This window comes from Oncorhynchus clarkii, chromosome 25, assembly GCF_045791955.1.
Source record: "Oncorhynchus clarkii lewisi isolate Uvic-CL-2024 chromosome 25, UVic_Ocla_1.0, whole genome shotgun sequence".
Taxonomy (NCBI): Eukaryota; Metazoa; Chordata; class Actinopteri; order Salmoniformes; family Salmonidae; genus Oncorhynchus; species Oncorhynchus clarkii.
Genome location: NC_092171.1, coordinates 19,501,894 through 19,528,376, shown reverse-complemented (window position 1 = coordinate 19,528,376; position 26,483 = coordinate 19,501,894). Strand labels below are relative to the sequence as shown.

The 26,483-nt window shown below is 44.7% G+C and overlaps 1 protein-coding gene across 3 annotated transcripts in view; it reads left to right on the top strand.

The window, feature by feature from the left end:
• LOC139383808 (steroid hormone receptor ERR2) overlaps positions 1 to 6,190 on the top strand; it is a 65,624-nt gene extending 59,434 nt beyond the window's left edge. The window contains exon 7 of one of the 3 annotated variants that reach the window (XM_071128376.1): positions 3,420 to 6,190. In XM_071128376.1, the coding sequence (XP_070984477.1) occupies positions 3,420 to 3,664 (245 nt within the window). In that variant the 3' untranslated portion in view covers positions 3,665 to 6,190. The remainder of the gene's footprint in view (positions 1 to 3,419) is intronic. The other 2 variants (XM_071128378.1, XM_071128377.1) reach the window with 2 other exon arrangements.
• The last annotated feature ends 20,293 nt before the right edge of the window (positions 6,191 to 26,483 follow it).

The window sequence follows — 26,483 nt, the reverse complement described above, 5'->3', positions numbered from 1 at the left end:
CACTTTTGCCACCACATCAAAAATGATTTTAGTGTTCTTTATGGGGTTCTTTTAAATTTAAAAACTAAAATTCTATTTACATTGCACAAATCCAGAAAACTGCTTAAAATTTCATATTGGAATATTATCTTACTCGTGATAACAATTGTTCATCATTTGTATTTGTTAATATTCCCCATTACATTAATATATATGAATTTAATATGTTAAGTTTACATTTCTATATCTATGACCAACATGTCATGTCAGTGTTTAAAGTAGTTGTTGACTTTACCCTTTAGTTTGGAGTGAGAGAGATAGGGAAGGAGGGGAGGAGGGAAGGACTGAGCTTTTAATTGAAATCCTTCCATGTTGTGATATTTCTCCATCCGTCCCTCGCTATCTCCATAACAGTAGCTGCAGGGCACGCCAGCCATGGGAGATAAATTTAGCATTTCATTAGGAGCACAAGGCCTGTCAATAAAATGTGTTAAGTCGAACGGAATGAGTATCAGGGAGTGATGGGTCTCGTTTGTTCCAATGCAAAGACGGTACACTCATATCGACAGGCTGCTTTTGAGAAGGCAGGGCTTGTCCCTCTCTGATCAATGCCTGGCTGGGCCACGGGCGTGCTCTCTCTTTTTTTGTCAGGCTGACAAATGAAAATGCTGATGGTGGGCTTTGCTTTCACACGGCAGAGCTTTGTTGGGGGTGGGGCAGGTGAGGTGTGGAAGGCGGGGGAGGGAGTGAGGCCTTGTGTCAGGGAGGGGAGGGGGCGTCCGGAACGTTTGAGCAAGGTCTCTGTGAGATTCCTCTCCCGGGAGCCCCTCTGTCTGACAGCTGTGAAAATTCATAGCGATTGATTTTGTAATTAGCAGTTTATCAATGGGATCGACGTGGGCTCTCTGATGGATTGCAAGGAAATTGTTTCTTCAAAGTTGTTTTTTTAAAACCATCCCCTCCTCCAAAGCCTACATGCTGCTCTCTCTCTCTCTCTCTCTCGCTCTCTCTCTCTCTCGCTCTCTCTCTCTCTCTCTATCTCACTCCCTCTCTCTCTATCCCTCTCCCCCCTCTCTCTCCCTCCCTCCTCCCTCCCTCCCTCCCTCCCCCTCTCTCTCTCTCTCTCTCTCTCTCTCTCTCTCTCTCTCTCTCTCCCTCTCCCCCTCTCTCTCTCTCCCCCTCGCTCTCTCTCTCTCTCTCTCTCTCCCTCTCCCTCTCCCCCTCTCTCTCTCTCCCCCTCTCTCTCTCTCTCTCTCTCTCTCTCAATATCTATCTCACTCTATCCCCCTCTCTCTCTATCAATCTCTCTCTCTATATATATATATATATATATCCCTCTCTCTATCTCTCTCTTACTCTCTATCTACCCCCCCCCCTCTCTCTCTCAATATCTATCTCACTCTATCCCTCTCTATCTCTATCAATCTCTCTCTCTCTCTCTCTCTCTCTCTCTCTCTCTCTCTCTCTATATATATATATATATATATATATCCCTCTCTCTATATCTCTCTCACTCTCTATCTACCCCTCTCTCTCTCTCTCTCTATTGTTCTCTTTTGCTTCCCTTCTTGCCTGCACTTCACCCTGAGACCTTTGTCCCCTATGCTCACTCACTCTGGCCTTTGTCCCCTATGCTCACTCACTCTGGCCTTTGTCCCCTATGCTCACTCACTCTTGGGATCAGATCACTGTAATGGCTCAAATATCAAACACACACACACACTAATGTCTCTGATACATTTATTAGTTCTATGATTTATCACTGTAATTAAAATGCATTTAATTGCTAATAATTTGTCAGTGCATTGACATGTCTATATTTCCTAATATCCTGTTTATCACTGACTGATCCTGTTTGACACAAACAGGAGATACAGTAGTCAGTTAGCTCTCTGAGTTCCTGGTGATTTTCCCTTTTGTTCATCTATTCTGCTCCCCCCCCCCCCCCTCACGACCTACTTCCTTTTACCGCTGTGGATTGGAAAGCGTCAGGGTGAGAAATGTCTCAAGGTCTTGGGCTTACAGTTGTTCCAGTCAATGAATTTAGGATGAAGTCTGAAATCTGTTTGCCTTTTATTGTCCCGTGTGGTGAAATATGCACCACCAAGGTGAGATGAGTCAGGCGACCAATGACACGCTGTCTCACGAGTACCAGACACTGGTTAACCACTGAGATAACCACAACCCCAGTCTATCCCTGAGAGAGAGAGAGAGAGAGAGAGAGAGAGAGAGAGAGAGGGGTGAGGCAAAGAGAGAGTGGGAGGGAGGGAGAGAGAGAGAGAGAGAGAGAGAGAGAGAGAGAGAGAGAGAGAGAGTGGTGAGGCAAAGAGAGAGTGGGAGGCAGAGAGGGAGAGAGAGAGAGAGAGAGAGAGAGTGGTGAGGCAAAGAGAGAGTGGGAGGCAGAGAGGGAGGGAGGGAGAAAGAGAGAGAGAGAGAGAGGTGAGGCAAAGAGAGAGTGGGAGGCAGAGAGGGAGAGAGAGAGAAATTAAAAGTGGTGAAACATTCCACACATGCAGTAAAAGTAGTCGTGAACAATGCAGTACACCAGGGCACACCAGAGAGAGAGAGAGAGAGACTGCAATGAGTCAGAGAGAGAACCCGCCTCTGAGACTGAAAGAAGGTCAGGGAGGATGTGCGCTACAGAGTCCATATGAGACACATGGTGGTTGTTGTTGATTCAGTTTCACTGTTACAGTAGGCCTACATACATACATTTAGTTACACAGGTTGGATCAGAATTGATAGAATAGAATAGTCAAAATATGGTTTCCAGCTAGCTTAAGCACTGACAGTCCCATGATAATGTAATCAAATGTACAATAGTATATACTTTCATTCCACTCATTATTTGATCTAGATATTTCTGTGGGAGAGGAGGGAGGAAATTAATCAAAATGTGAAGGAAGTATCATTTCTTTATTGAAGCTAGTTTACACCGTCCAATTCCCAGAGTGTTTATAAGAAAACAGTCTATTCCGGATCTGTCTTTTGGAACAGTGAGGTGTTTAATGTGTGATCATTCACTGGGGTTTGGCTGCTATTCATTCCATTGCGTGCTCCAGGAATCAGCAGGATTACATTGATTTTCAGTCTCATTGGTCAAAGGCCATATGAAAATCAAACTCAGGGCGCCAGGCAAAAAAAAGACATTAAGCTTTGTGTTTTTCTTTGCATTCTGTTGTTTATCTTGTCACAGTGTTAATTATGCTGATTACGTGTCCCATAGCTGACTCCACTGAGAGATCAGTAGTCCCAGCCCAGCCATGTTTTACTTTAGTAAAAATACAATTGAGATGATGTGTTACTGTTTACAGAACTATTTTACATTTCAATATATCGAGCAATGGTTTGTGTTGTCATTATATCTCTGAAGATATTAACATAAGACTCATGTTGAAGAGCCCTCTCTCACTGACCCTGTCCCTCCCTCTCCTCTCCAGACTCCATGCATATAGAGGACGTGGAGGCGGTGCAGAAGCTCCAGGATGCGCTCCACGAGGCTCTTCAGGACTACGAAAGCAGCCAACACCAGGAGGACCCCCGGCGGGCAGGCAAGCTGCTCATGACCCTGCCCCTGCTGCGCCAGACCGCCACCAAGGCCGTGCAGCACTTTTACAGCATCAAAGTGCAGGGCAAGGTGCCCATGCACAAACTCTTCCTGGAGATGCTGGAGGCCAAGGTCTGATGGAGGAGCAGGTGCCCCCTGTGAAGGCGATGGGGACAGGGCAATGCAGACAGAGAGACATGGACAGAAGGGACTCAGGACAGGAGAGGGACACCCTGCTGACTGAGACAGGAGACAGACTGACCTCTCTTGTTCTCCACCCCCTCGGACCCCAGACATTGAAAAAATAATAATAAAGAAGAACAAATGCAAAACTTGGTTATAAGTATAAATATAAAATGATGCAGATTAATTTAAAATATATAAGAAATACTATGTACAGTAATAATTTTGTTTTGTTTATGGTCTGTGGTCATACTGTATGTGAAGGATCTCCCCCTCTCTCTATATCTTCAGAAGGAATAATTGCAGGCTCTTAATTAACATGGTTTCTAGTCAGAACCTCAAGACATCTCCAAATGTGTTCTGATGACAACACACATGGCAACCACTATGAACAGCCTCACTTGTCAGACAGTTATTTCACCTCCTGGACTTGACCAGGACATGTATATATTTATTCATAATGGAAAACTGAGTGTACAGTTAATTCTGGTGAACCCGACGGCCATTTTCTCCCATTCTTTTTCTTGGGGAAAAAAAAGAAAGAAAGAAGGAATAAAAACTGTTACCTAAATGTGAGCTCTATTGATCTAAATGCCCTTGAATATACCTCTTCAGAGCAGTGAGCCGTGTGATATGGGTCTGTCTCAGACAGGAAGAAGACAAACTGGTCACATGACATGTTTAACCAAACTAGCGTAGGCAGGTAGTCAGTCGTATTATTCTGTAGTAACTCAGCAATAAAGGGAGCCGTGCCGTGGCCAAGCCATGTTAAACCTCCACTACCCTCTCCTTCACAATGCTGCTGTCTATCTGTCTGTCTGTCACTATAAGGCCCATATGTGTGTGAGTGTGTGTCCCGCCAATGTAGATGTTTCTCCTCTGCAGATGTTGTTGTCAATGGTGCTCTATCTCAAACCCCACATTTGGTCATTGTTCAAGCCGATGGAAATTGCCTCTTGGCAACTGAGCGAATGACCTGATTTGGGCAGGGTGAAAGATGATGAGTGGGTTTGGGGCGGAGGTATCAAAGGATTTATGCTGAGTGGCAGAAGTCCAGGAGATTCCATGTTCAAACAATCAGAGGCCCATATGTCAAACACTCTATTTAGGGTCCTTTAAGCCCATGGCAGAATCCTCCCACACACAGGGCGCAAGGTACCCAGCATCTGCTATCACCATTTAAGAAGCTGCCGGTCTTTTTATAGCTGGGGCTGCCTTTGTGGATATCCATCCAAACGAAGGTGAATGGCAGGTGCAGTGCAGTGATGTGTTGGTAGCTAGAGCTTCACACTGACTGGGGGTATTTTTAACCCAGAAGGAGGTTATTGCTGTAGCTGTCTGCCTGCTCTCTGCTGTGCTGCTCTGCCTCCCTCCAGGAGTACAGTAGACACGTGGAGCGCTGCTTGACTCCATGTTCACACAGTAGCTGTGGTCTAACACCTCCCAATAGGCCAGGAGACAGACAGGCATTCTTAAAGACAGCAATTCAACCCCCCCCCCCCCCCCCTCCCAAGGTGCTCCTCTTGTGAGAAGCCATGCAGACTACAAAGTGTCAGCACGTTTCAAAGGGTAGCACCAGTCCCACAGTGTGTCTATACAAGGTGTGATCTCTGATGGGAAAGTGAGTAGAGGGGCTCCATTCTCTCTGTGTGTAGGCAGGTTGTCCTCCATGGTGCATGCTGGGACCTGTAGTTCAGTACTGTAGACTCATGCTGCTCTTTGTTCTCAAAGGGAGAGAATGTGGTGGGAGGTGGATGATTATAGTACTGATGTGATTTATGTGAAGTGATAAATTGTGGTACCGTCACAATATGATACTGTGATCAAATGAATCCCTGACATTGCAGACGGGATGGTCGCCACTCTGCTTGTAATATCATTGGCCAGTGTTAATCCAGCAGCACCCTCTTTTACTGCAGCCTGATTGGCCACTTAATGGAGGTTGACTACACACCCCAGCACCTAATCATCCAACTTGAACTAGCCGCTGTCTACTTAACAGGCTCCACTTTAGAAGGGGACAATGTAACGTGAGTTATTTTACTGTTGTGCAATACAAGGACCAATTCTGACTGAAACCATGCTGAAAGCATGCTGAAATCATGCTGAAAGCATGCTTTTACTAAGATTTGGGACAATTTGATTATCTTTTCAATATTACTCAAAATACCTCTAATCAAAAATAAATATCACAACTATATTTTCTTTGCTCGGCTGTAAAATACAAGTGTTTTAATGGACAAGTACAGATTACACACATCAAACAGTTTAGCCTAAAAACGTTTTGTAACGATGCAAAATTCACACCCAACACGATGCAACGTAAACTCCAGGCACTTCCTCTCAATGCTTCACATCTTACATTCAAACCCTGGTTCTATATAATGTGTATATATCTGAATGTCAATAGTTACTGGACAGTAGCCTATACAGTAGGTTCAAAATAAAGTACGGTATGCAGCGTCCTGCTGACTACTACCTCATCACTATTGTCGATACTTTTGATTTCAAGACTTACTCTTCATCCTCGTCATCAAGACTGTATTGAAACATACCTGAGCCGTCCATGTTTCTATCAAAGATTTATTGTCTAGAAATGCTCCTGCCAAGATATTTGTAATTGTAGTCACCAGTTGTCTCTTACCATCTATATATCTGTTTGTAAAGGTACAGCATGCTTAAAGTTGACCACATGAGTTGGCCATTAATGGGTGTGACACCCATTTTGGTTATGAAGCGGGTACATGTTTTTATTAACATCACTGTGTCAGAATTGGTCCCTTGATGATAAAATTGCAGTAAGGAACAGGTACTTTAAATTATTTCCTGCTCCTACATATAAATATTTATGGTGTGAATTATATCATTTGGCAACAGTGTACATTGTTATCTCAGATTGTTAAATCATCAATATCTGTGTAACTTTTATGTTTTGATTTCCTAAAAGGAACAAATAATTAAATAACTCCCAGAAGTCTGTGATTCATTTCTTATCCCACTACACTGGTGATTATGTTGTGATGTTAAAAGATCCCAAGCAAACCTCCAGAGTGGCGCAGCGGTCTAAGGCACTGCATCTCAGTGCAAGAGGTGTCACTACAGCCCCGGGATTGAATCCAGGCTGTATCTCATCCGGCTGTGATTTGGAGTCCCATAGGGCGGCGCAAAATTGGCCCAGTGTCGCCCGGGTTTGGCCGGGGCAGGCCGTCGTTGAAATAACAATTAGTTCTTAACTGACTTGCCTAGTTAAATAAAGGTACAAATATATATATCATAATAATCACATAGTAGTATTGAGAAATAGTGCATTTATAAAGTCACATTTGTGAAGATGAGGGCTCATCTTTATTAATAATATCATTAGACTCAGAAAGAGGATCAGACAGAATACATTTATTTCTATGTATTAACCATTTGCTGTATGACATTTGGCCTTCATCCATGTTTTACTCTGTCACGTCTAGGCTACTTACTCATTCAGTTTGTAACCTGAACCCTAACTCCATCCTCCCCTCAGTGTATTTACCCCATCTGCAGAGACACTAGCATGCTGCTCGTCCACAGGGTTTACAGACACTCAGATTGTGATTGACTTAATGCTGTGAGTTGAAGAGCGTGAGAGCAGAGAGCAGCAGTCCCAGCAGATACCGGACAGGCCACCGGCGACGGGCAGATGAGCTAACAGCCCCAGCCTCCACTGAGCCAGACCAGGAGCTGTGGATGTGAACCATAGAAAATGCATCCGTCACAGAAAACTGGCAGACACGCTAGCACTACTGGGGGGGGCTGGAATGGGAGACGGGGTGGTGGAGGGGAGGGGAGATGGATCCATCATTTCAGGAAGCTGAGATTCCTGGGACTTGAGTATTCCCTGCTCTATATAATTATAAGAGGCAATTTCCTTTTTTGAAATAATGTCTCGCTAACCAATTAATTGTAATAATCCTCCATGTTGAAACTACAGTGTTAGAAGACACCAGACAGTGCCGGTTGTGATGGTGGCTTTAGGTTGACTGAAGGAAGAATGGAAAGAAAAGAAGGGGGTGTATTCTCTCTGTTGCCATGGGGTCTGGTAGCTCCTACACATACTGTGTACATATCTGAGATGTAATGGGTACATTAAGAGTAATGGTATTTTCATGCTACACGAGGATCCTCCAGGCTCTCCAGATATCCCAAGCTGTACGGTTCCCTCTCAACTGATAACAGTCAGCTTTACATCCAGCCAGTCATTGACAAGTAAAAACACCTTTCATTAGGTCTACCACGCATCTCATCAGAATGCAATCTCCATCGCAGGTGTATGACGGCTGTGTATTGCTTAAGTGTGTTTCATTATTCATTACAATACTGATGATGGGGAGGGAAAGGATTACACGTCAGTGTGAGTGATTGGATTTGAACAGACCTGCTGCACACACTTTGCATCAACCAAAGGCTCAAATTACACTTAGGATGAAAACGGAGCACGCAAATACCCAGGAGAACTTGTGGCACAGATATAGAGCATGGGCCACCATCTCTCGCTCTCTCTCTCCCTCTCTTCCTCTCCCCTCCTCCCTCTCTCTCTTTATCTCTCTCCCTCGTTCTCTCACTCTCTGTCTCCCCTCACCCTGTCTAATTTTCTTTATTCCTCTCGCTTCCTCTTACTCTTCATATGAGTCCTCAGCTGCTCTGTACGATACGGTTGATCTTACTGTCAGACTGGTTTTTGTGTGTTTATTTATTGCTCCATTTGTGATAACAGGAGTGGGACATATTTCACAACCTGAGGGTATTAGTGTCTCCGACAGCACAATGTACAGAGAACTGTTACGTCACTGCAAAATGTACCTCGTAAAGTAGGGTCAACTACTGTAGTATTGTGTTAAATATAGCGTCCTCTTTTCAGGGAAAAAGCTCACCATCAAGATTGACCAGTCCTGGACCACTAGATCCCCCTGCCCTTTTGGTCTGGCATGGCTCCATCCACTGTGCCTGAATAAACACTTGCTCCACCATCACCCATTTGTAGCCCAATATGCTGTACACATGCTGTACAGAGCCCCTCAGGTGTACCTTGTATCTGATTCATCTCATATACTGCAGTGGAATACATCAAATAATATCTAACCTAAAAAATATAAAATTTTCTCATTGTCAAGATTTTGTTGAATCGCTCATTTTGGTGAATCGCTATACCTGTTACTCAAGCATAAGACGATCCACGAAGCCAACACCTCTGGCCCTCCTTTGGACTCTGTGGGGCTAATCAATAGCCTCTAACTGCCTAGCAGGCAGACTGGGCTACAGCCCGTCTGAGATTTCCTCCACTCTCTGTCCATCTTCACTGTTTTAAGTGCATTTATCAGGTTACACATCTACTCTGCTCTCCATTTAATGCATGGGAAGCAGGGGGGTCAAGCTGTTGTGCATACCTCATGTCCCTCAATGAACCAGCATCCAGGACTGTGCTCCTGAACATCCACTCAGGTGTCACAGACAAACACACACACATACACACACAGATGCATACACACACACACACACGCATAGTCCCACACACACAGAGACGGTGTGCGTGTGACTACACTCAATTGAAAACATAGCCCATTCTGGAGCCTGTATTTCAAAAGTGCCACACCAGTCGAGTGCATCCTGTGAGCTGATATGGTTTCTGGATAGAGCGTTCACTGAGGTCATTCACACCAATTGGAGAGAGCTGCCTGAATGGCCCTGTCATTTGAGCTGATCAATACCACAGAAATGAAGTGATCCCTAAAAATCCCCTGAGCAATGGTCCTCAGGGAGCAGACAGAGGGGGAAACAGGCCTCATAAGAGAGAAGCAGGCTACCACACATGTCCATATAGCAGGGACTCCACTGGCCCACTAAAACAGAAGTGCACAGCACAAAATCACTGCATAAAAATGCACCTTTTATTATTTATATATCTAAAACAATAACAATTGAGGCGCAAACACACATACACACACACACACGCACACACACACAAACACACACCAGATAACCCCACCTGAAGTGTTGATCTTTCCTTTGAGATTTATATGGCTGGCTGCATCTTTATTTGTGTGGTTCAATGGTGCTGTGGGGGAGTAGAAATATCCCTGCTATCTGTGTAGTCTATCTTCTACTGCCAAAGCAAAGCTCTGTTGTGTGGTGGGCCTTCTCCTCCTTCTGTTCTATTTTATTGCCTCTGCCATGTATTCACACGTTGTTATGGACTTTTCCAATTTAGCCACTGGTTTGGAAATAATGATGGTAGATAAGGAGATCAGATAAACATGAATCAGTCCATCAAATGGAGAAAAACTCAGTTACACAGAGTGTGTGCTCACTTCACAGGAATTGAACACAATCACCCTGGCATTAAAGACCACTACTGTAAATGTGTACACTTACAGCTAGATAAAGACATTAGTTTGATGAATGTGTGCAAGCACACGTGAGCATATTACGTGCTAATTGTAGTATAGTATTGCCATTCGTGTTTTCCTTGTAATACAATATTTGTAACAATATTTTTTGTCTCTTCAATTGTATTTTCAGATGAAAATGAATTATAATATTTTCACCATTACCCAAAACCCAAATTAAACATGTATTCATATTTTTTCCATTTAAATATGCAAAGGGTTTGTTTAAATGAAATATCGTACTTAATTACATGCTTTGTGTATAAACCCTATATATAAACACATTTTAATTAAGCAAATTAGAACCAAACATTACTCAGCAAGATCTTTGCATTGTTCTCATATATTTATTTTGAGATATACAGAATATCACCTGCTCATGCATGTGTTTGTTGTGACCATATGACTCTCTCAGTGGCAGTTGCGGGGATTTTAGTTTCTTCAGTTTCAGTGGGACTTGCAGGCAGAGTTCAGCCTCCCTCAGAGCCCCAGCCAGAGAGTAAAATGGTTAGGAGTAAATTACGGGGAGAAGCCAGGGATGAACGTGACCTTTTCTGCATGTCAACCAAAGGTTAGAAATCTCCCCTGGCCTTAAAGGAAAGGCACTTGTATGCCATAATGGAGGAGGCCCCTGCTTATTCTGGCGAGCAGGGAGAGACCAGGTCCAATCCCAGGAGAATAGCCCTGGCTGCTGAGGAATTCTTTCTGCAAACACACATGCATACTCTCTATCCTCCCTTTCCCTTAACCCGCTCAGTCTCATTCTCTCTGGTCCCCCTCCTCTCTTCCCAATGCCTTTTTGTTTCTGATATCAAACAAAACATTTGAAGGCGATTTTAGCAAAATAAAAGTACTGTGTGCTGCTGCTCAGATTTCCTTTGTGTACAAAAAGGAGGGTGAAAATATTGCATGTCAAAGTCAAAAAGTATAGTATCTTAGAATATATTTACTTACATTTCCTACCATTTGTATTTGAGGAGGTTTAAGTGTCAAACATGTAAGGAGAGGATAAGAATACATTTGAACTAAGATGAAATAGATGATCGTGATCAACTGCCTAAAATATAGGATGGAAATCACCCGTTCCTTGTCCTCTTACGAGACATAGAAATCTTATAAATATTGGCATGGTACATTGTCTGGAGCCTACAGGCATATTGTACCTCTTAGAGCACATATGTCCGCTCCTAATTCAAACATTTATATTCATAAACGGGATTTTGTATTTAAAATATGACTTATAAACCATGATATATGGAAATTGACAGATCCTATGCGATTCCTGAATGAAATACCATATAGATGACATATTTGATGTCCTTTCCTCCCTTCTCTCCTTGCCTGAGAAAGGAGCCTTGACCATGCAGGTAATTTACAGTGTTATGGAATGAGTGCAAAACATGCAGTAAATAAATAAGAGTCGATTCATTTCATTTTAGAACAGGGGGAGGTTAGACGTCCCCCGCCCTCCGTCACAGTGCACGTCTGTATATCACAAAGAGAGAAGGGGACCGCAAATGGGGCAGCAAGCAACACTATGCAGTCCATTTGATCATTTCAAAATGGTGTCCGTATGTGTGGGTACGGTCTTGAGCATGGTCTTGAGCATGGTACGGTATGGTAGCAACCCCCCCCCCCCCCCCCAACCCCCCCTTATGTCTCTTTGACCTTGCTCTCAATCACACAGAGACCTAATAAACACACACAGACATGCACACATGCACGCACAGATGCACACACAAACACTGCACACACATACACACACACACACACACACACACACACACACACACACACACACACACACACACACACACACACACACATGCACAGATGCTACCATTGATGTGTTATGGAACTAAAGCCATTTAGGAAGCCTTTTCAATACTTTTTAAAGTCTTGGTGTAATTACATGTAGACAAATCCTACACAATGATGAGTCTCTTCCGATAAAAGTATTGGCCTATAGCTAATATTTAACTAGTACTCTAAAGAAAGGGTTCAATGCAGTATGTTTGTATGTAAAATATCCTTTAAAAAAAGTATGAGTTCTAAATTCATTAATTCAGGAATAAGAAACCACGTTCTCTTTGCCTCAATGTTTTCTTAAAGGGAAAAATATGTCACAGTCCTCTTCAGATATAAGATATATATATATTTATAACAAGACATTGTACAATGTGTCTTTTCTAGAATATACAGTGCCTTGCGAAAGTATTCGGCCCCCTTGAACTTTGTGACCTTTTGCCACATTTCAGGCTTCAAACATAAAGATATAAAACTGTATTTTTTTGTGAAGAATCAACAACAAGTGCGACACAATCATGAAGTGGAACGACATTTATTGGATATTTCAAACTTTTTTAACAAATCAAAAACTGAAAAATTGGGCGTGCAAAATTATTCAGCCCCTTTACTTTCGGTGCAGCAAACTCTCCCCAGAAGTTCAGTGAGGATCTCTGAATGATCCAATGTTGACCTAAATGACTAATGATGATAAATACAATCCACCTGTGTGTAATCAAGTCTCCGTATAAATGCACCTGCACTGTGATAGTCTCAGAGGTCCGTTAAAAGAGCAGGGAGCATCATGAAGAACAAGGAACACACCAGGCAGGTCCGAGATACTGTTGTGAAGAAGTTTAAAGCCGGATTTGGATACAAAAATATTTCCCAAGCTTTAAACATCCCAAAGAGCACTGTGCAAGCGATAATATTGAAATGGAAGGAGTATCAGACCACTGCAAATCTACCAAGACCTGGCCGTCCCTCTAAACTTTCAGCTCATACAAGGAGAAGACTGATCAGAGATGGCCCATGATCACTCTGGATGAACTGCAGAGATCTACAGCTGAGGTGGGAGACTCTGTCCATAGGACAACAATCAGTCGTATATTGCACAAATCTGGCCTTTATGGAAGAGTGGCAAGAAAGCCATTTCTTAAAGATATCCATAAAAAGTGTTTTTTAAAGTTTGCCACAAGCCACCTGGGAGACACACCAAACATGTGGAAGAAGGTGCTCTGGTCAGATGAAACCAAAATTGAACTTTTTGGCAACAATGCAAAACGTTATGTTTAGCGTAAAAGCAACACAGCTGAACACACCATCCCCACTGTCAAACATGGTGGTGGCAGCATCATGGTTTGGGCCTGCTTTTCTTCAGCAGGGACAGGGAAGATGGTTAAAATTGATGGGAAGATGGATGAAGCCAAATTACAGGACCATTCTGGAAGAAAACCTGATGGAGTCTGCAAAAGACCTGAGACTGGGACGGAGATTTGTCTTCCAACAAGACAATGATCCAAAACATAAAGCAAAATCTACAATGGAATGGTTCAAAAATAAACATATCCAGGTGTTAGAATGGCCAAGTCAAAGTCCAGACCTGAATCCAATCGAGAATCTGTGGAAAGAACTGAAAACTGCTGTTCACAAATGCTCTCCATCCAACCTCACTGAGCTCGAGCTGTTTTGCAAGGAGGAATGGGAAAAAATGTCAGTCTCTCGATGTGCAAAACTGATAGAGACATACCCCAAGCGACTTACAGCTGTAATCGCAGCAAAAGGTGGCGCTACAAAGTATTAACTTAAGAGGGCTGAATAATTTTGCACACCCAATTTTTCAGTTTTTGATTTGTTAAAAAAGTTTGGAATATCCAATAAATGTCGTTCCACTTCATGATTGTGTCCCACTTGTTGTTGATTCTTCACAAAAAAATACAGTTTCATATCTTTATGTTTGAAGCCTGAAATGTGGCAAAAGGTCGCAAAGTTCAAGGGGGCCGAATACTTTCGCAAGGCACTGTACCATGTGATACACAAAAGATACCTATGTCAGTTCCTGACATCCATCAATACCATCAAGCTAAAGCTGCAGGGCTGGACTATTGTCTTTGTGTAGTTAAAGCTCATATATCGGCAGGTATTTTGGGACACTTTTCATTGGAATTAACACTGTCACTACACAGCTAATGAGAATGGTCAGAGAATAGATTATTGAGGAAATCCCAATAAGGGATTTACTAGGTGTATGTACCTTGTCCTTAGTCTCTGTCTGCAGCGGCGATATGTAATGTGCATGGTCATGTTTGGATAGCCCTGATTGACTCAGTAACTGTTCTGTGGTGATATGGCTAGGAGGACGGCTCAGCTGCGCTACCTGATACATGCATCATCATACTGGAGAGCTAGTGAATGAGGATTGCCCCAGTGTAAAATGAAAAAGAAAACAACAACACAAAGTCATTCCAGTAATATAATTATTTCTCCTTCAGCTAGCTCCATGCTCTAAGATGGTAGAGATGGTTATGCCGACATTTGGCCCCAGACATGGAGACAAACTGACTGCTTTTAAAAACTTTACTGGCCCATAAACCATGATTAAAACCCTCCAATGAAACTCTCTATTTTTGTTACTGTTTCCCTTCCGTGTGTGTGTGTGTGTGTGTGTGTGTGTGTGTGCGTGTGCGTGTGCGTGTGCGTGCGTGTGCGTGTGTGTGTGTGTGTGCGTGCGCGTGCGTGTGCGTGTGCGTGTGCGTGTGTGTGTGTGTGTGTGTGTGTGTGTGTGTGTGTGTGTGTGTGTGTGTGTGTGTGAGGGGGAGGGTGTTAAGGTAAAACAGAGGAAGTATTACAAAATCCTCTAATCATTACAGTAATTATATTTCCCATGATAGCTAAATGAAGTCATACTGCTCCAGGGAACACAGTGGTTTGTGGTTTGACACTCACAAGGGGTCCAGTCTGTTAAGTAAGAAAAAGGAATACAACTATTAATATGGCCACAATATCCATTTAAGGAAGAAATCATTTTAGGCCCCCCAGTTAGGTGTGGATCATATGTTTTGAACCAGTTTGTGCTGCTCAAGGACAGGTAAAGGTAGCTTTCTCCTCTCTTTGGCTCTGACCGACACTCCATGCGAGATGAAGGACAAGGACACAGTAACATGAGGACAGGCTTTTAACCTAACGTAATGTATTCTAATGAGAAGAGCTCCATCTATGGACCACCTGTTGAACTGCGTTTAATAACAGAGCAGCTTGAAAGGAGCTCGATCATGGCCTGTTTCTACAGCTTGGAATTAAATTGAACAATATCTCAAATAAAATGCTTGTACAGTACAGTATTCCTATTGTCCAGTTTCTCTGAGTATAAATTATAGTCGGCTTGAAGTATGTTGGAGGTCAGACAGTAGCTGTTATTATTATTTATTTCTGTGAATCAGAACAAACATGAATAAATTTGGAGGAATTGCATGTCACGCCGGTTGACGAAGGGAGATTCAGCACTTTAGATGATATGTGGTTACATCACTGGGCCTCAAGGCCGGGCCTCAAGGCCGGGCTGGGCCTCAAGGCCGGGCTGGGCCTCAAGGCCGGGCCTCAAGGCTGGCAGCCAGTTAAAATGCTCAAGTAACATTTCCTTTTATTTATATCCGAAGACCTTGGCTGAAATAAATGAATTGAGACAAGTGTGAGGAGCCGATGTTACGAACAATTTCTTCCTGACATCGGGAAATGAGTATGTGCGAGACATTCGACTCTTTCACTGCCAGTGTCTGACAGGCAGCAGCCCCAGTAATGCGGGATTCAATGTCGGCAGGGAAAACAGATCAACGTGAAAGTCGTTGTGTGAGAGACAGCCATATCTGTCAAGGTTGGGCAGAAGATGTTTCTACTCTGTACAGTAAGCGCACCCCATCACACGGTGAGATTAGCAGTCCGAACCGCGGAACAACGCAATACACGGCACTCTACAGGGGTCATTCCTGCAGCCTACCTTAAATTTACTGCCTCTTAATATTCTGTCATAGTTAAACATTTTATTGCTCTTTTTTATGACCATATTCTTATGTCCCAAGCTTATGAACTTTTCTATGCAAATCACTGACTTCTCTCCCTATCTCCACAAATGTGGTGGTGGAAGTGTCTTCTGGCATCCCTTTTGTTTAGGAAGGAAATTAGTCACTCTGTGAACAGGGCTGCTCTTCATACAAACATCTCATTCTTTATTGTGTTTTCCCAAATCCAGTGGTGTACTGCTGGTGTAAGCTGAGCAGAGCAGAGAGCTGTCCATTTAACCATGGGAAGTATACTGTGTGTTCCTGTTCCAACATATTACTGCTTTGGTGGAGTTAATTGCAGCCTACATAAATATCTCCACCTCATTTGTCAAACTAAGTCTTTCCTTTAACTTTGTCGATTTCCTCTTAACCCCTGGAATTAGAGGCAGCAAATGCCCTCACTGGAAGATAGAGGGAAGAAGGGACAGCTGTGGTCGGCTACAAATGACTGAAGAAACTGGTGCCTGCCTCAGCCATAAGGAATTCATGACCTCACGTCTCCACTGTGACCGTGTGCCCTTTGTGTTGGCCACGGTAGGCTCAGAACAGGCAGAGGAGAGGAGCTTTTATGTGTAGACTACTGTAACGCTGGAGCATTGTGGTGAGAAAAGAATCAGGAACTGATACTGTTTTTCTAGCCCTGTTTTTATTTGTCTTGAGTTTTCCTTGTGATTCTACTGCACTGCACTGCTCTGGACTGTTACACACAGGGGACCTTGCTCTGAGAATGAGATCAACACTCACTTCACCGCTCTGTATTTTTACACTCATCTTCCTCTAGTCCGCTTTCTCCATTTTTGTTTTCCTTTCTTATACCTCTGAGGCCAGACAAGCCAGTAGCGAGAGAGAGAAGGTGGGAGAGAGGATGAGCAGGAGATTTACAAGTGTGAATCTGCCACTTTGGGGAGGGGTTTGTGAATACATTTAGATTTTGTCCTGTGAATTTGACTCCCAGTGCAGTGCTCTCCCAGAGCTACACAGAGAGAAGAGAGCGGGGCTACTTTTTAAGATGAAGCAGTCGTGATCATCCCCAGCCATTTTTTGTCTACAGATGTATGGATCCTTTAGCGACAGGCTAGTGGGGGAGGGAGGGAGGGAGAAGCTCCATGGAGAGCAGAGAGCCTCCCTACAGGCTACCAGAGGACAGGAGAAGAGAGGACTGACCAGTGGCCAGGGGCCCGAGCTATTGTCCTGGTGCCATGGTGACTGTCTGGGAGTGATCAATATTATAGTACATTAGTGAAATCGGGCTATATGTATTCTACTGTCTCTCTCCCTCTCTGCCCTCCCCCTCTCTCTCCCTGCTCTCCATCGCTCTCTGTCTCCTGCATGCTTTGTAATGGTAGTTATTTGATTGGGGAAGGTGCTTTCAGGAGAGAGCGGGCTGGAAGAGGTTGATGTGGGGAGGTGCAGGGTAAGTGTTCCTGAATGGTCCTAATGAAGGTGGCAAATGGAGACATAAAGAGGGAATGGGTACACTTTTCATTTTGCTCTGACACTGTCGCTGCCCCCCGAAGCCCTTGAGGGGGCATTTGGAGAGGGTGCGACCATGCTTAAAATTCCCTTCCTCCTCAGACTCATTGTTGAGGATATTGACCTTGGAAAGGGGCGAGTATTGGAGTGGGGGTTGGGTGAGGGCCGGGGTAGAGGTGGCTCTCTAAGTAGAGAATATGCACAGGTTAGTTGACCTACAGAGAAGCCACCCCCTCATACAGTACAACATGCCTGCATGTGGCCAGTCTGAGCCTACACACGAACATCTCACACATGTTGCTCACACACAGGAAGTCAGAGGAGAAATCGAAAGGCAAGTCACACAAATCAAAAAGCGTCAATGAACATGGCATCATAACTGCTGGAATCAATCACTCCAATTTCAGGAGTCCATGGACCAGAATATGGGGGTCACCTCTTCCCAATGTCCCTCGCCCTGACCCCAATCTATGTTAGACAAGTTCACCATCCTGTTCTCTCTCAGGCCCCAGTCAATGGGTGTCAATATTGTGGATTGGCTCAGCGACAGAGGCTGGAATGGGAGTCGATGAGGTGCTGATAAGCAAGAGGCTGCTTTGTTTTAGTAATGACGGCTTAAACGAATGCCCCTGCCCCTTCCCTTAACCTGCAGCAACACCTCAAACATAACGGAGCATCAACAAAGGGCTGCTCGACACAAACCCTGATCCCTGTGTTCGATCAGGCATTCTGCATGTCCACAGAGCAAACTGTATTGGGAAAAGAATGTGTTTTTCAACTCTAAAGACTATACAATGGAGGTGATGGATAAGATACTGCATGGCTTGCAGGTTCTTTTATTATTCTGTAGTTTATGATGGTTATGGGACATGAGGCATCCTCAAAGGAATGTTTGTAGGATTCTGTTAAAAATGGTGCTGAGCGGAAATCCCAAGTGGGAGTAGTACTACAGAAGAATCTGCAGGGATTTATCCTGCAACACTCAGTGGAATGAAGAGGGTAAAAATGTATAGAATTTGGGGCTGTAAAATAGTTCATTTTATTTGTTTCACGCTGATTAATTGCTAGGTTAATGATATTTTATAATGTTACATTAACACGATTTAATACTCTTGGTTCTGCACTGCAATATCCAAAGTTCATTAGAAATGAATCATATCTTACTGCTGACGGTGCAGCAGTCATTACATTTGTTGTAAGTATGATCTACTTCTCGATAAGACAGTAAGTTTGGAAAAAATAGTGGTGCTTTAACTTTATTTTGGACACACAGTCATGTGCACAAACACACACACTCAGACACACACACACGCACATACACACACACGCACGCGCACGCGCACGCGCACGCACACTCACACTCACACTCACACACACACACACACACACACACACACACACACACACACACACACACACACACACACACACACACACACACACACATGCAAACACATACACGCATGCAAACACATACACACACACACACATGCACACATGCACACACGCGCACACATGCACACACGCACACACATACACACACACACACACACACACATTCAGACACACACACACGCACACACACACACACACACACACATAGACTATACTGTACACTAGAGACGGCACAGTACAAACTGAAATCCAAATAAATGTTTTGCTCTCCACAAGCATTGATTCACTCTGCTGCTTGTCTGGTCTGCTCAATCCCTTGTCCCCATAACCAACCAATCATATCTCGATGTATTTCAATGTGGCCACAAGAGACCCACAGTGCATGCTGAAACCATGCAGACGACTATTGCTGCCCTCTCGGCCAAACAGTCTTGGTACAGTACCAGTGCTGCATGCTTCCTCTAGTGTTAGGGGACAGAAACGGCATTGTCTCTGTTGTTACTAAAGAGGAGTAGCTATGATTTCATTGGAAGATTCACACTATGGGTGCATGAATGATAATTGAGGAAATGTGTCCAGTATTTGATAGAGGAGAAACATAGTATATTCAGTACACAAAAGACTGAGACAGTAGAAAAACACAAGGATCTTCTCAACGGCTCATTGGTTCTGTTAGCATTCTGCTGTAGGACGGATTCTCCCTTTGTCTAACCAGGTTCTTCAAACGGTGTTAACCTGCCAACAATACAGTCTAACAGTAGAGTCCTCCTCCTCTCCAATGTCAGGCCTTTCATGGCGTGACAGTTGCACTATACCTCTGCAATTACTTTTCAATTAGCACGATGAACATTTCCAACACTGCGGCACAATTATTTTATAGCCCAGTGTCTTTGCCCATTAATGGTGCTAGCAACAGCATGGGAGTGATAAACCATCTGGCCAGGCTCCCAAAGAGATAGAGCACACTTAATGGAGTGAAAAAGTAAAAGCAATTAATGTCACATTAATATAATGATAATAATGCCTTCCCTTGCAGCACTGGTGAGCAGGGGGCCTGGGACAGGGCTTCCACTGAGTCTGCTGCCCTGCTAAACAGAGGAGAGATGACCCATCCCACCAGACTGTTGGCCCCAAAACAGCTCTCACTATGGGTTCAAGGAGGCCAAACCAATCCCCCTTAAAGCTGAAAATGGGGCCAGTTTTGGGGGGGTTTACCTGTGTTTTATTGCTGGTATGTTGGTGCTGAATTAATGGATGGCTGGTTGAATGGCTGAATGATTGCATTCAGAGTACATAAAGTAATGTATTTTAGAGTTTTGGGTGATCACACTGTATGTCCTCTCTGTGTGTTGTACGGCTAGTGAAATACATCATATACACTGAAGGTGAACTTCTGGAGTAGTGATTGTATGCAAGGCATACTTTCTTTAGGGACTTAATTGCTATCAGTCCTATGGGAGTGTGTGTGTACACCCGTACATGCATATATGTGTGTCTGTGCGAGCGCATGTGTGTGCCGTACAGTATGTGCGTGCATGAGTATGCGCGCACGTGTGTGTGTATGTGTGTGTGTGTGTGTGTGTGTGTGTGTGTGTGTGTGTGTGTGTGTGTGTGTGTGTGTGTGTGTATGTGTGTGTGTGTGTGTGTGTGTGTGTGTGTGTGTGTGTGTGTGTGTGTGTGTGTGTGTGTGTGTGTGTGTGTGTGTGTGTGTGTGTGTGTGTGTGTGTGTGTTTGGCAGCTCCTGTCTCCTGAGTGGCTCCCCTGTCCCCTCCTATCTCCTGACCCTTCTGTGTTCCCGCCGCCCTGCTCTGTTTGTGTTAATTCCTCTACATCTCCTGGGTGGCTTACATTAGAATATCTTAACCACTGGGCTGCATTAGCATAGCGTGATGGATGCCGCTGAATCTCCGTGCCAGATAATGTCCACATTTTGCATTTTAAACTAAGCTACGCCATGGACGTGCTATCCATTTTCACAGGGGGAAATTAGGCCCTGGTGGGAGAGCGCCTGGCACTCTGTCATCCCAGGTAAAGCTCCCTGCCCAGGTTTTATGACACCACTGGGGCACCATACTGAAACAGGTTGAGGGTCACTGACTGTCCAGAGCTGGACATCTATGATGTCAACAAAAAAAAACCTTGAATAAACTTTCAAATGATTGGTGTGAAGACTGAACAAAGTAAGGGACGCTGGGTCTTTTCAGGTAGAGAGATTCTTTAGTTAGGTCTATGTGTGCTGAACTCCTATTGCAGTCTATAGCAGTCTATAGCAGTCAAAAGCAGTCCCATTCAACACTGAGCTGCCTACAAGCGAAGCGTCATGCATCATGCATCATGTTCTATTTAATCTGTATAATTCTCCAGGCGTCACCTGTTCATAAGTCTCAATGCATTCAGACTCCATCTCCTGTGTGACTGTGAGAGGCTGGGTGTTAATTCTCGCTACAAGGCTGTCACGGCCCCCGGCAGCTGATCAATATGAAGAAATCAGCCCGCGTCTTTATGTGACATGAGATAGTTGTACATTTATAAGCCTCTTCATGAGATAAGACCGCGATGCTTGAGCTAACGTCATACACAGTGACACTCACCACCCCAGCAACAGCTGAAAGGCGCTGAGATGCTTATTAGGCAATAGAGTGTGGCAGAGTCTATATCCTCCGCTAAGGAGGAGGAATTGAATGATAGCGTACAAATACTCTTTTTTTTATCGTACCAATGCCATTTTCAAGATACATTTTCTTATTATTATTTTTTATTTTATTGTCTGAAACGACATAAATACTATATGTAGAAATCTTGCCTGGCAAATGTGAATGCATCAATTTTAAACACTACACTATAAGCATTATAGAATGAATGTGCCTCTTGAGATTGATGAATTGCTTTCTCCTTATAGAAGCATGAAAGGCATTCCAAAACAGCCCAGTAATTCTGTAATGTTCCGCTAATTACGTTTGACTAATTATAATTCTTTTACGTGGCGATATTATATGCTGTGAGTTTCCCCCCTCATAATGCTGTAGCCCCTCTTTCTGCTTCATTGATCATGATTGGATACGAGGGCCTCCGTTTTTTGTTTATTCTCTAATTAAATATTAGCTTTGACCACTTTAGGGGTGATAATTAAACTATTAATCCCCACTCATTGACCGCCCAGAATATGATCAAGAGAGACTTGGACATTAATGAGATGACTGGACATATTCGTTATTTTTCTTCCCGGTTAGGAAAACCCAGACAGGATGCTTTCAACGTTGAGGACATTGACTGGGATCAAATTACATCCGCTTCTAAGTACAAGATTGATCTGAAAGAAAAGCCTGTCTTTATGACCTAAGTGTTTCTGAATAAAGCACCACACATTGCTCCCCTCTGTCCTCTCACATGCCCCATAAAGACAGATCCTCTGGAATGGAGTGTGGGGTATGTGAAAAACAGTGCAGCTCATTTAACAGCACACGTGCTACAGGCGAGCAGGAGGGCCTACAGTGGCAAACACAAGGTTTAGTGCTGAGAGAGAGAGGGAGAGAGAGAGAGAGAGAGAGAGAGAGAGAGAGAGGGGGGGGGAGATAGATAGATAGAGAGAGAGAGAGAGAGAGAGAGAGAGAGAGAGAGAGAGGGAGAGGGAGAGGGAGAGAGGGAGAGAGAGGGGAATGTGAGGGAGAGGGGAGGGAGGGGGAGGGAGGGAGGGAGGAGGGGAGTGAAGAGAGCGCGACTGTGCTCTCCTCTGATGATGGATAGCAACAGTGGGGAGAACAAAACCAAGCATTCCTCATGCTGTCACCACAATGAAACAGGAACATAACAGGATTTGGTCACAATGCGAGCGGAGCACTTCAGAAAGATGCCAGGCCATCATGCCACTTCTACTGGAAGTCAAAGACTCCATCCATCACACTGCATGTCCTCAACATCTGACTTCTTGGACTCGCCTCTCCACTCTTCACCACACTGTCTTTCCTGGGATTTCCCAGAGCTCCAGAGCCTCTGTGATTAATTCATTTGTGTGGCCAGTGTTTCGCAGTTGTTGTTATTCCATTGAGGTTGAAGGCAGGCAGGGGGGAGAGGAGTGCTGGGTGTAATGCACTGTATGTGTATAGCTGGCTGTGGTCTGAAACAAAACACATCTGGATAGATTAGTTTTGATGGTTTAAGCTGCTCTCATCAGAGTCCCTCTTCCAGTACTGAGATCATATCTGTTTCTCTAATTCAGACAAATCATGCAGAACACGGCTGCTTTGCCTGCCTCATATTCAGACTAGCTCTGGCCAATCTATTCCTCATTCATCCAGAAGTTCTCAAACAAACAAGGCAACAGTAAACGTCGTCCCCCTTGGGCCAATAGATATATCTCATGTGACTAACAAATTTCAGTTAATTAATATAGCTCCCGCCTTGGGCCAATCAGTGTCATTCTGTAAATGCAAGATATTTTTGGCAAGACTCATCATTCACCCAAGTTTAGTCAAAATCGGGCCAGGGATGTCTGAGATATCATGTGACTAATGTACTAACTGATGGAGACAAATCCACAGTCCCCTCCCCGATTTCATTGTGGGGACAAAAAAATGGGATAACTATCTTGAATCAATTGTTTTATTACATAAAATGTTTCCAAATACAATAATGTTATTTTATTGCATTTTTAACTTTAGTAAGAACTGTAAGAATATGTGTCACATACAGTGCATCCAATGATTTTAATTGACTTGTGGACAATCCATCTGGGGGAGCTTTGTGATGGCTGACTGACCCCTCAATGTCCCAAGGTAAGAGATCAGCTCTATCAGTATAGAGGGTGAGATCCCCTCTGTAGGGTGTAGCCCCCTAGCCATACCATAGCAGAAAACAACAGGGTAGGAATAACACTTCTTCACAGACCTGAATGGATGCTGGTTTGTGATAAACATAATTGAGTAATGCTCCTATGTGATATGTGAATATTGTGTTGAGGGTAGAAAATTAAGGATTGGGGGAGGGGGACATTCTCAAAATTAAAAGTTGTAGCCTATTAGTCTGTGTTTGGTAGCTGAGCACGCTCCCATGCCTAGCACAGCAGCTAATAGGAAAAGATGTGTGGAAGTGTATGATTTATGGTTGTACGCAGGCAGGGGTGGAATAATTTGGTGCAGAACGGGTACTTACTGAACGGCAACAACTCGGCTACTTATCCGTACTTTCTGGTGATAAATTAGCCCTTGTTTAAAGCAGCCAGAGACCCATTTTTCATTTTGATTACTACACTTGATATCTCTTTCTTTCTTACTCTTTCTTTGTCAGCAGTGGTCCTTCGCATTTTTTTGTGTATTGAGGCAATGTGTTTCAGTAGCTCTGTGCGCAGCTCAGGGCTGGTTCTCAACCCTTCTCTGTCTGGAAGCTGCTGTGTGTTTAATTAGCTTTTCCCCGCATGCCATTTTTAAAAGCAGTAATTCTGTTAATTGTGAAGCGGTCCAACATGAGAATTAAGCAACATGGCTTCCCCCATTGACCGTGGGCTGTCCTGTCCTGCTGCCAGCTGGCGGCTGGGGTCCTGTCAGTCACTGGGCGACCCCTGTCAGGACCTTTCCCTGCTCAGACAAGGTTCCCATTGATCCCCCCATCGGCCCTCTGACAGGAAGCAGCTTCGGCAGGGGAAATAAGCAGGTGAAATATTAAGTTATAAGGCAGCTTCCAATCAATAAACAGGGCATGGACCGGGAGCGGCAAGGCCAGGTCCCACAGCAACAGCTCCAGTGGCCCGGTGTAATGCGATTGAGGACTGTGGATCACCCCAAAGACCTGCAGGCAGAGCCCCCCCTTCACTGACTGGAACCATAACGCTCTGTCCATGGCCAATTCTCTGTAGTATCCTGGCACCTGCTCCTATTGTCCTCTCCCTGGCATTGCCAGCCATGCCCAGGCCCAGCCTATTGCTGGCAGAGCTGGATACTCTACAGACAGCATAAATAAAACATATGAGAGCCGTAATGAGGATAAAGCTGCCAGGCCAACACAGCCAGAGAGCTGCAGGGACAGCCACAGACAGGTGCAGGGTCCACTGCAGGGCCAACACAGCCAGAGAGCTGCAGGGACAGCCACAGACAGGTGCAGGGTCCACTGCAGGGCCAACACAGCCAGAGAGCTGCAGGGACAGCCACAGACAGGTGCAGGGTCCACTGCAGGGCCAACGCAGCCAGAGAGCTGCAGGGACAGCCACAGACAGGTGCAGGGTCCACTGCAGGGCCAACACAGCCAGAGAGCTGCAGGGACAGCCACAGACAGGTGCAGGGTCCACTGCCAGGCCAACACAGCCAGAGAGCTGCAGGGACAGCCACAGACAGGTGCAGGGTCCACTGCCAGGCCAACACAGCCAGAGAGCTGCAGGGACAGCCACAGACAGGTGCAGGGTCCTCAAGTCCGTTGTCCAGGCGCGGCTTTGTGATTCAGTGTGGTTCTTGACCCCAGGGTGCTAGAGTTTGGCAGGTGTCATTACTTATCTTAGCCTTTACTCTTTGAACAGAACAGCTGAAGTGGAGGAATGCACCCTCCTGTCAGGCCTGTCCCCTGTTCCTGTTAGCCCCTGAGGGGGCAGGGGCCAGGCCTGCGAGGCAGGGCCGGATCACTGAGAAGACCCTTGGTCCTGGAGCACTGGGCCTCCGGGGTCTGCTCCTCCCACCCCTCTCCCTACCTCACTGCTGCTGACTGACAGTTATCTTCCAGCTGCGGGACACGCACCCCAGCAACCCAGCACTGATAAAATGTTAATGTAATTAACAAATAATGGCTGTTGTTTTTAGCTGTCAATACTCGGACCAGGAAGGGATAAAGGATTGGAGCTCACAAAGTCACATTCAGATATCTGCCAGCCATTGTAGAATTCAATTATTTTGCCAACACTACCCCCACCTGTCTCCAGCCCCCCTCCACACCTCCACTGGTCTTTATCCTCTGCCTCCCACATGTAATCATCCTCACGTGATATTGACAGCATCTCAGGTCCAGAACAGTCAGACTGCTGTGGTTGTGTGGACAGTGGACAGCCTTCTCTCTGCTCTCTGACCAGCACCTTTTGTCTGACGACTGAAACAGAATTCTTCCTGCTGCTCCACGTTCGCTACATACCTCCGTCAGACTGTCATCGTTGGAGTCGTTCGTGTGGTGATGTCAAAATGAGGGGTGTTGTACAAAACAAAGTCACCAGCGATTGGATCTTCTCTAACTAATTAGAGTATCAAAGCCAATGACAAATGTTCTAACTGCTGCTATACCCACGTGTGTTATGGCTTTGGCCCAGCCCATCAGTTTCTGGCACCAATCAGACAGTCTAGAATTTCCTTTCTAGAACTTGTCGGGGAGGTACTCAGATCCAGACTCATTGCGGAGAAGAAACGTCTGAGGGCGTGGCGTAGAGTTTGGCCAGTGCAAGGAGTTTGGGTAGCCAGACATTAGCATCCTGCCCTGCCTCAGGAACTCTTTCATATCCAGCCACGTCTCAGAGCCAGAGTCAGTACAACTGGGATCATAAATCATGTGACTGAGGCAGGCATGCAGCCACTGAGCCCATCTCATCTCAGACACAATGGCGGGCGGACGGCAACGCTGCCAGCCACAAGACAAATATATTTACTTTAAACCAAAAACACAACGCCTATCAGGATGTGGGCA